At 46.1% G+C, this 11511-nt stretch overlaps 1 protein-coding gene across 2 annotated transcripts in view; it reads right to left on the reverse strand.

Annotated features, from left to right (window-relative positions):
- The window catches only part of LOC137346252 (class I histocompatibility antigen, F10 alpha chain-like), a 101387-nt gene extending 91456 nt beyond the window's left edge, over positions 1–9931 (reverse strand). The window contains exon 1 of one of the 2 annotated variants that reach the window (XM_068009702.1): positions 9746–9931. In XM_068009702.1, coding sequence (XP_067865803.1) covers positions 9746–9794 — 49 coding nt within the window. In that variant the 5' untranslated portion in view covers positions 9795–9931. The remainder of the gene's footprint in view (positions 1–9745) is intronic. The other variant, XM_068009700.1, reaches the window with a different exon arrangement.
- Positions 9932–11511: the final 1580 nt, after the last annotated feature.

The raw sequence follows: 11511 nt of genomic DNA on the forward strand, positions 1-11511 counted from the left end.
ACACAGAGACACATCAGTTCATGAACCCCAAAACACCAACCCCACCAGAGAGACATCAGGATATGAACCCCAAAACACCAACCCCACGCAGAGACACATCAGGACATGAACCCCAAAACACCAACACGAGAGAGACATCAGGACATGAACCCCAAAACACCAACCCCACCAGAGAGACATCAGGATATGTACCCCAAAACACCAACCCCACGCAGAGACACATCAGGACATGAACCCCAAAACACCAACCCCACCAGAGAGACATCAGGATATGAACCCCAAAACACCAACACCACTCGGAGACACATCAGGACATGAACCCCAAAACCCAACCCCACAGAAAGACATCTGGACATGAACCCCAAAACACCAACCCCACACAGAGAGACACATCAGGACATGAACCCCAAAACACCAACCCCACACAGAGAGACATCAGGATATGAACCCCAAAACACCAACCCCACGCAGAGACACATCAGGACATGAACCCCAAAACACCAACACGAGAGAGACATCAGGACATGAACCCCAAAACACCAACCCCACCAGAGAGACATCAGGATATGAACCCCAAAACACCAACACCACTCGGAGACACATCAGGACATGAACCCCAAAACCCAACCCCACAGAAAGACATCTGGACATGAACCCCAAAACACCAACCCCACACAGAGAGACACATCAGGACATGAACCCCAAAACACCAACCCCACAGAAAGACATCAGGACGTGAACCCCAAAACACCAACACCTCACAGAGAGACATCAGGACATGAACCCCAAAACACAAACCCCACACAGAGAGAGACATCAGGACATGAACCCCAAAACACAAACCCCACACAGAGAGAGACATCAGGACATGAACGCCAAAACACCAACACCTCACAGAGAGACATCAGGACATGAACCCCAAAACACAAACCCCACACAGAGAGAGACATCAGGACATGAAACCCAAAACACAAACCCCACACAGAGAGAGACATCAGGACATGAACCCCAAAACACCAACACCTCACAGAGAGACATCAGGACATGAACCCCAAAACACCAAACCCACACATAGAGAAAGACATCAAGACATGAAACCCAAAACACCAACCCCACACACACACACAGATATCAGGACATGAACCCCAAAATACCAACCCCAGAGAGAGACAGCAGTACATGAACCCCCAAAAAAAGAACCAAACAGAGAGAAAGAGGCACTGATATCCCACAACCTCCCTTCCCAACCCCTGACAATGCTCTAAAAGCCTGTGATCTCCCAGATCTCACACTGAATTCCAATCAGGGACTCTGTGAACTCATGTCTCACCCGTTCTTCCTCCAGTCCCCCCACAATCTAACCCGATTTGTTACCTGGAACTTGCTGCACTCACCTTTCATTACATTAAAGGCGCTATATAAATATAAATTGTTGTTGTAATCTGTGCGCCCTGCTCCTGTAGCACCATCTACTGTACGGTGAGGTCTCTGGAGCTCCTCAGAGCTCAACATTTGAGTGTGGACTGTTAACACTGTGTGAGGTGGGGGAGCTCCTGAATTTAACCCAGAGCATTTTATATCGAAGTTTGCTGTCGACACGAAGTTGGGTAACTCAGTAAATTGTGTAGACAGGAGACAGGAAGTTACAAAGAGACACTGACAGATTAAATGAGCGGGCAAAACTAGGGCAGATGGAGTTCACTGTGGGAAATATGAGATCATCCACTTTGGGTCTAAGAAAGATAAATGGGTATATTTTCCATCCGGTGGGAAACTTGAACCTGGGGAGAGCAAATGGAGAAATCATTACAGACCAGTGGACAGGGACAATAAGGATTTGGAAGGCTGGCCTTTATCTCGGGGGGACTGCAATACAAAGGGGTGGAAGTTATGTTCCAGTTTATATAAAGCTCTGGTCAGACTCCATTTGGAGTAACTGTGTTCAGTTCTGGGCCCCGGACCTCAGGAAGGATAGAATGGCCTTGGGGAGAGAGCAACACAGATTCACCAGAATGATCCTGGGGTTTAGAGGGTTAAATTATGAGGACATGTTGTTTAGACTCAGCTTGTATTCTCTCCATTATGGAAGATTGAAGGTGATGTGATCGAGGTGTTTAAAATGTTACAAGGATTTGATAGAATCAATATGAAGAAACGATTTCCCCGAGTGGGAGAATCAAGAACGAGGAGACATAATCTTAAAATTAGAGCCAGACTGTTCTGGAGTGAAATCAGGAAGCACTTCTTCACACAAAGAGCAGTGGAAACCTGGAACTCTCTCCCCCAAAAGTCTGTGGATACAGGGGATCAATTGCAGCTTTCAGAGCTGAGATAGACTTTTGTTGGGTCAGTGTCTCGACGGAGATTGAGCAAACGTAGGAAAATGGAGTTGAGACATAGATCAACCATGATCTAATTGAATAGTGGAACAGGCTCAAGGGGCTGAATACCCTACCCCTGTTCTTATGTTCCTCTCTCTCCATCCCCATATCCCTGTCCCTCAGTCCACTGCCCACACCCTGCTCCCACCATGGTCTCTCCTTCTCCAGCCCCAGTACCGAGCCTGCTACCATCTCCCTCAGACTCCATTATCCACTGAGCAAGGGGAAATGCTCCAGTAAAAAGAGAAAATGCTGGAAATACTCAGGTCAGGTAATATCTGTGGAGAAAGAAAGAGAGTTAACGTTTCCGGTTGATGACATTTGATCAGAACTGGGAAAAGTTATAAATGTCATTAAGGTTTTAAGCAAGTGAACAGGGGGAGGGTGGGAAAAGAATAACAGGGAAGATGGAAGGCAGGGGAGATTAAATCACGAAAGGGTTGATGGTGGAAGGCCAAAGGGAGTGGTAATAGGACAAGTAAAGAAACAAAAGAGGAGTCTAGAGGTGTAAATGACGGAATCATGAACAGCTGCTTCCGAAACCAAAAACAATCGAAAAACGAGTTAAAATCAAAAGCTGCAAAAAAAAGGGAAACAAAAAAGGGGCCAGAGATGACAATCTGAAATTGTTGAACTCAATGTTGAGTTCGAAAGACTGTAAAGTGCCTCATTGAAACATGAGGTTCAGTTCCTCGAGCTTAAATTGAGCTTCATTGGAACAGGAGGCCGAGGACAGAGAGGTCAGAGTGGGAGCAAAGCGTAAAGTTACAATGGAAGGCCACCGGAAGCTGGGAAATTGCAGATTGAACAGAGGTGTTGCGCAAAGCAATCACCCAATCTGTATTTTATCTCCCAAATGTAGAGCAGACTGCATCATGAGCAGTGAATACAGGAGACTAAATTGAAAGTACATGTAAATTGCTGTTTTACCTGGAAGGAATGTTTGTGGCCTTGGACAGTGAGAAGAGAGCAGGTAAAAGGGCAGGTGTTGCATCTCATGCGCTTGCAATGGAAAGGGGCTGTGGAAAGGGGAGAGGCTGTTGGGGGTGATTGAGAAGTGGACCAGGGTGTCGTAGAGGGAAATGTCCCTTTGGAATGTTGAAATGGGAGGGGGAAGATGTGTTTGGTGGTCGTATCACGCTGGAGGTGGTTCAAATGGCCAAGGATGAATACGGAGGCTGGTGGGGTGGAAGGTGGGGACAAGAGGAACCTCATCATGGTTCTGGGAGGGAGGGGAAGGGGTGAAGGCAGATGTGCGGGAAATGGGACGGACATGATCAAGAGCCCCCTTGAACTATGGTGGGGGGACTCCTTCGTTGAGGAGAAAGGAAGACATATCGGAAGCACTGGTATGAAAGGGTGCATCGTCAGAACAGATATGATGGAGATGGAGAAACTGGGAGAATAGACTGGAGTCCTTACAGGAAGCAGAGTGTGAGGAAGAGTAGTCGAGTTAGCTGAAAGAATCAGTAGGTTTATCGTGAATATAAGCTGATTGTCTCCATTCCTGGATGTCGGCTGAGAGGTCAAGGAAGAGAAGGGAAGAGTTGGAGATGCAACATGTGAAGGTGAGTGAAAGGTGGAAATTGGAAACTGATGCAATTTTCCAGATCAGTGTGATATCAGAAAATGGCACCAATACACTTTGTTTCCAATTTCCACTGAGGAAAGGTCACAGACCTGAAATGTTAACTCAGTTTCTCTCTCTCCACAGATGCTGCCCGACCAGCTGTGTATTTCCAGAACTGTTTTAATTTCAGGTTTCCAGCATCTGCATTATCTTTTATTTTATTTCAGTGATTTACTTGTACCTCTTTCAATCAAGTATATTATATTCACTGCTCACAATGCGATCTCCTCTGCATTGTGGAGAAAGCAGATTGGGTGACCGCTTTGTGAAACACCTCCATTCAGTCCACAAGAGTGACCCAAGCTTCTCGTTCCCTGTTATTTTAATTCTCCACCTTGCTCTCACTCTGACATCTCTGTCCTCAGCCTCATACACTGTTTCAATGAAGCTCGAGGAACAGAACCTCATCTTTCAATGAGGCAGTTTACAGCTTCCAGAATCATTGAGTTCAACTATTTCAGAATGTAATCCCTTCCTCCATTTTGTTTCCTACTTCTTTGCGGATTTCAGTTTTACTTTTGTTTTTATCCTTTTTCTTTGCTTTAGAAGGGCAGGTTTTCATGATTCTGCCAATCACACCTCCTCTTTACTTGTGCCATTACCACTCCCTTTGGCCTTGCAGCAACAACTCTTTTTTTTTCCATTTAACCCCTTCTCCCGTTCACCCGATACAGACCTTCCCTTTTGTTCTTTTTCCAACCTTCCCCCTTTCACCTCTTTAAACCTGATTGCATTTCTAACTTTTCCCGGTTCTGACAAAAGGTCATCGACCTGAAACGTTAACACTTTCTCCACAGATGGTGCCAGAACTGCTGAGTATTTCCAGAATTTTCTATTTTTATTCAGATTTCCAGCAACCACAGTATTTTGCTTTTGTGCTGAGGCCCCAGTACCCAGTCTAGCACAGCCCCGATCACACCCCATTACTCACTGATCGAGGGTTAATGCCCCAGTACCCAGTCTGGCACTGTCCCTCTCACACCCCATTACTCACTGATCGAGAGTTAATGCCCCAGTACCCAGCCTGGCACTGTCCCTCTCACACCCATTACTCACTGACCGAGGGTTAATTTCCCAGTACCCAGCCTGGCACTGTCCCTCTCACACCCATTACTCACTGACCGAGGGTTAATGCCCCAGTACCCAGTCTGGCACTGTCCCTCCCACAACCCATTACTCACTGACCGAGGGTTAATGGCCCAGTACCCAGTCTGGCACTGTCCCTTTCACACCCCATTACTCACTGACCGAAGGTAAATGCCCCAGTACCCAGTCTAGCACTGTCCCTCTCACACCCCATTGCTCACTGACCGAGGGTTAATGCCCCAGTACCCAGTCTGGCACTGTCCCTCTCACACCCCATTACTCACTGACCGAGGATTAATGCCCCAGTACCCAGCCTGGCACTGTCCCTCTCACAACTCATTACTCACTGATCGAGGGTTAATGCCCCAGTACCCAGTCTGGCACTGTCCCTCTCACACCCCATTACTCACTGACCGAGGATTAATGCCCCAGTACCCAGCCTGGCACTGTCCCTCTCACAACTCATTACTCCCTGATCGAGGGTTAATGCCCCAGTACCCAGTCTGGCACTGTCCCTCTCACACCCCATTACTCACTGACCGAGGATTAATGCCCCAGTACCCAGCCTGGCACTGTCCCTCTCACAACTCATTACTCCCTGATCGAGGGTTAATGCCCCAGTACCCAGTCTGGAACTGTCCCTCTCACACCCCATTACTCACTGACCGAGGATTAATGCCCCAGTACCCAGCCTGGCACTGTCCCTCTCACAACTCATTACTCCCTGATCGAGGGTTAATGGCCCAGTACCCAGTCTAGCACTGTCCCTCTCACACCCCATTAAGAACATAAGAAATAGGAGCAGGAGTAGGCCATTCAGCCCCTCAAGCCTACCCTGCCAATCATTAAGATCATGGCTGATCGGCCCCAGACCTCAACTCCTCTTTCGTGCCAGCTCCTCTTAGCCCTCAACTCCCCAATATTTCAAAAATCTATCTACCTCCTCTTTAAATACTTTCAGTGATCTAGCCTCCACAACTTTCTGGGCGAGAGAATTCCAGACATTCACTACCCTGAGAGAAGAAATTCCTTCGCATCTCAGTTTTAAATGAGTGTCCCCTTATTCTGTAACTATGTCCCCTAGTTTGAGATTCCCCCACTGGTGGAAACATCTTCTCAACATCTACCCTGTCAAGCCCCCTCAGTATCTCGTACCTTTCAATAAGATCACCCCTCATTCTTCGAAACTCTAATGAAAAAAGGCCTAACCTGTTTAGCCGTTCTTGATAAGTCAATCCCTTCATCCCAGGAATCAGCCTCGTGAATCTCTTTTGAACTGCCTCCAATGCCAGTATATCCTTTCTGAAATATGGGGACCAAAACTGTACGCAGTACTCCAGGTGCGACCTCACCAACACCCTGTACAGTTGTAACAAGATTTCCCTATTTTTAAACTCTAACCCCCGAGCAATAAAGGCCAAAATTCCATTTGCCTTCTTAATTACTTGCTGCACCTGCATGCTAACTTTGTGTTTCATGCACAAGAACACTCAGATCCCTCTGTGCTGAACTTTATTGAAGTCTTTCTCCATTTAAATAATAGTCTGCCTTTTGATCTCACACTTCCCCACATTAAACTCCATCTGTCAAGTTTTTGCCCATTCACTCAACCTATCTATATCCCCCTTCAGATTCCTTATGTCCTCATCACAATGTGCCCTCCCACCTATTTTTGTATCAGCAGCAAATTTGGATACATTACACTCTGCTCCCTCCTCCATGTCATTAATATAAATAAATAATTGAGTCCCCAAGCCTGATCCTTGTGGCACTCCACTAGTTATGTATTTCTAACCTGAAAAAGACCCATTAATCCCGAATCTGTCGTCTGTGAGTTAACCAATCCTCAATCTATGCTGATACATTACCCACAATACCGTGAGCTCCTATCTTGTGCAATAATCTTTTATGTGGCACCTTATCAAATGCCTTCTGGAAATCTAAATACACTCCATCTACTGGTTCCTGTTTATCAACTCTGCTTGTTATAACCTCAAAAGAATTCTCGCAAATTTGTCAAACATGATTTCCCTTTCATAAAACCATGTTGACTCTGTTTGATTGCATTAAGCTTTTCTAAACATCCTGTTATTTCTTCCTTAATAATGGACTCCAGCATTTTCCCAATGACCGATGTTAAGCTGACTGGCCTATAGTTTCCTGCTTTTTGTCTCCCTCCCTTCCTGAACAGGGGCATCACATTAGTGGTTTTCCAATCTGCTGGGACAATCCCGGAATCCAGTGAGTTCCGGAATATTTCGACCAATGCCTCCATTATCTCTGCAGCCACTTCCTTTAAAACCCTTGGATGTCGGCCATCAGGTCCTAGTGACTTGTTTGCCTTTACTCCCATTAGTTTGTCAAATACTTTGTCACTCGTGATAGAGACTGTTACAAGATCTTTCCTCCCATTAGCTCCTTGCTTATCTGATATCTGTGGGATGTTTATAGTGTCCTCCGCCGTGAAGACCGATGCAATATATTGGTTTAAATTATCTGCCATTTCCCTGTTCCCCGTTGTCAATTCTCCAGTCGCATCCTCCAAGGGTCCCACGCTCACTTTAGCTACTCTCTTTTTTATATACCCATAGAAGCTCTTGCTGTTTGTTTTTATATTTCTTGCCAATTTACTTTCATAATCAGTTGTCTCCTTCTTTATTAGCTTTTTAGTCATCCGCTGCTAGTTCCCAAAAAATTCCCAATCCTCTGGCCTACCATTAGTTTTTGCCGCTTTGTATGCCTTAGTTTTTGATTGGATACTCTCCTTGACCGCCTTTGTTAACCACGGGTAGTTCATCCTTCTCATCGAGTCCTGCTTTTTGACCGGGATAGATTTTTGCTGAGCGTTATGAAATATCTGCTGAAATGTCTGCCACTGCTCATCCACTGACCTTCCCCTTGGACTATTTTCCCAGCCTGCTTGAGACAACTCTTTCTTCATACCTCCGTAATTGCCCTTGTTTAAGTTGAAGACACTGGTTTGTGACCCGAGTTGCTCGCCCTCAAACTGAATTTGAAATTCTACCATGTTGTGATTGCTACCCCCTCGAGGATCCTTAACTACCATATCTCTTATTAATCCTACCTCATTACACATTACTAGATCGAAAATAGCCTGTTCCCTGGTAGGTTCTGCAATGGATTGTTCTAAGTAACAATCCCTGATGCACTCTACAAATTCGTCTTCCATGTTACCTCTGCCAATCAATATGCAGATTAAAATCACCCATGACAATTGTCGTGCCCTTCTTACATGCCTCCATTATTTCCTGATTTATATTTTGTCTGACAATGAGGCAACTCTTCGGGGGGCCTATAGACGACAGCCACCCGTGACCTCTTCCCCTTGCTATTCCTGATTTCAACCCAAACTGATTCCACATCACGATCTATTGCACCTATATCACTACTCACCACTGCACTGATACCTTACTTTATTAACAAAGCTACCCCACCTCCTTTTCCTTTTTGCCTATTTTTCTGGAATACCCTTGAATATTGAGTTCCCAGTCTTTGTCACCCTGCAACCACGTCTCTGTAATAGCTATCAAATCATATTCATTTATTTCGATATGTGCCATCAACTCATCTATCTTGTTACAAATGCTGCGTGCATTCAGATAAAGAGCTTTAAGCTTTGACTTTTTACCATTATTACTCATTCTGGTTCTAATTTCTGCTAAACTCTTCTGCTTATATTTTCTGCCCCTTCCTGTCACACTTAGATTACCGTTCGCCTCTTCACTACCCTGGAACTCTGCTCTCTCGTTTCTTTTAGATTTTTTAAACTTCCCTTCAATTGAACCCTCCCCCCAACTAATTAGTTTACTCACTGACCGAGGGTTAATGCCCCAATACCCAGTCTGGCACAGCCCCTCTCACACCCCATCACTCACTGACTGAGGGTTAATGCCCCAATACCCAGTCTGGCACTGTCCCTCTCACACCCCATTACTCACTGACCGAGGGTGAATGCCCCAATACCCAGTCTGGCACTGTCCCTCTCACACCCCATCACTCACTGACTGAGGGTTAATGCCCCAATACCCAGTCTGGCACTGTCCCTCTCACACCCCATTACTCACTGAGGGTTAATGCCCCAGTACCCAGTCTGGCACTGCCCCTCTCACACCCCATTACTCACTGACCGAGGGTTAATGCCCCAATACCCAGTCTGGCACTGTCCCTCTCACACCCCATTACTCACTGACCGAGGGTTAATGCCCCAGTACCCAGTCTGGCACTGTCCCTCTCACACCCCATTACTCACTGACTGAGGGTTAATGCCCCAGTACCCAGTCTGGCACTATCCCTGTCACACCCCAGCACTCACTTACTGAGGGTTAATGTCCCAATACCCAGTCTGGCACTGTCCCTCTCACAACCCATTACTCACTGACTGAGGGTTAATGCCCCAATACCCAGCCTGGCACTGTCCCTCTCACACCCCATTACTCACTGACCGAGGGTTAATGCCCCAGTCCCCAGTCTGGCACTGTCCCTCTCACACCCCATCACTCACTGACCGAGGGTTAATGCCCCAATACCCAGTCTGGCACTGTCCCTCTCACACCCCATCACTCACTGACCGAGGGTTAATGCCCCAATACCCAGTTTGACACTGTCCCTCTCACACTCCATTACTCACCTGCAGAGACCCCTCCACACAGAAGGACCAGCACTATCAGTCCAATCATTGTTGCTTCCCTCGACAAGCTGAAAGGAGCAGTTTGTGGGAAATCCTTTTCCAAAAAACCTTTGCTTCTCAGTCTGTGAGCTGTGTCCTGTACTGATGATATTAAACTCTGTTCCAGTTTCCTCAGACTGATTGGTTTGACATAAGTTAATGTCCAATCAGAATTAAAACAAACTATGAATCATCAGGCTCCAGGCGGAATAGTTTCAGACAGTTTGATTCGGGGATCCCCAACAAACTTAACAAATATCGTGAACTATCCAAATCAGAGAAATACTGATAGTTACATCACCAGTTGTCAGGGAGGATAAACGTTTGCTACAAAAAGTGAGAAGATTATTACGAACAGGAGGTGGTCAGTCAGCTCTTCGGGCCTGTTACACTATTCAAATAGATCATTGCTGATCCTGTATCTTAATTCCATTTTCCTGGCTCTGCTCCATATCCCTTGATACCGTTATCCAATAATATTCAATTAATCTTAGTCTGAAACGCTCCAATTGTCCCACCTTTCACAACTATTTTGAGGAGAGAGTTCCAAATGTTTATTACCCTTGTTGTGAAAATGTGCTTCCTGACTTCCTTCCTAAACAGCATAGCTCGAATTTTAAGATGATAGATTCATAGAGTCATTCATGTCATAGGAGGAGGCCATTCGCCCCATTGAGTCCATGCCAGCTCTCCACGGAGCAATTCAGTCAATCCCACTTTTCCACTTGATCCCCGTTGTCCTGCAAATGTTTAGTTCAGTTTAGAGATACAGCACTGAAACAGGCCCTTCGGCCCACCGAGTCTGTGCCGACCATCAACCAACCATTTGTACTAATCCTACACTAATTCCATATTCCTACCACATCCTCACCTATCCCTATATTCGCCTACCACCTACCTATACTAGGGGCAATTTATAATGGCCAATTTACCTATCACCTGCAAGTCTTTTGGCTTGTGGGAGGAAACCGGAGCACCCGGAGAAAACCCACGCAGACACAGGGAGAACTTGCAAACTCCACACAGGCAGTACCCGGAATTGAACCCGGGTCCCTGGAGCTGTGAGGCTGCAGTGCTAACCACTGCGCCACTGTGCCACCCCAGGAAGGAAACGTATTTCCTTCAACTGCCCATCCATTTTCCACCACCCTCATGGGCAGTGAGTTCCAAGTCATTACCACTCAATGCGTAAAAAAAATTCTTCCTCACATTCCCCCTGCATCATTTCCCCAAAGCTTTCAATCTGTGTCCCCCTAGTCCTTGTTCGATTAGTTAATGGAAACAAATTTTCCTTGTCTACCTTATCAAAGCTTGTCATAATCTTATACACTTCTATTAAATCTCCCCTCAATCTCCTTTGTTTTAAGGAGAATAACCCCAGCTTTCTCAACCTAAACTGATAACTAAAATCCTCCATCCCTGGAACAATTCTGGTAAATCTCCTCTGCACCGTCTCAAGGATTCTTACATCCTTCCCGAAGTGTGGTGACCAGAACTGGATGCAATTCTCCAATTGGGGCGTCACCAGAGCTTTGTAAAGGTTCAGCATAACTTCCATGCTTGTGTACTCAATGCCTCTGTTTATGAAGCCCAAGATCCCATCTGCTTTGCGAACCACTCTCTCAATATGTCCTTCCAAGGTTGATGCACATGCACCCCCAGATCCCTCTCTTCCTTCACATTCTTTAGAACTGTGCCATTAAGTATATATTGCCTCACCCTATCCC

This window comes from Heterodontus francisci, chromosome 29 (genome assembly GCF_036365525.1).
Source record: "Heterodontus francisci isolate sHetFra1 chromosome 29, sHetFra1.hap1, whole genome shotgun sequence".
NCBI lineage: Eukaryota > Metazoa > Chordata > Chondrichthyes > Heterodontiformes > Heterodontidae > Heterodontus > Heterodontus francisci.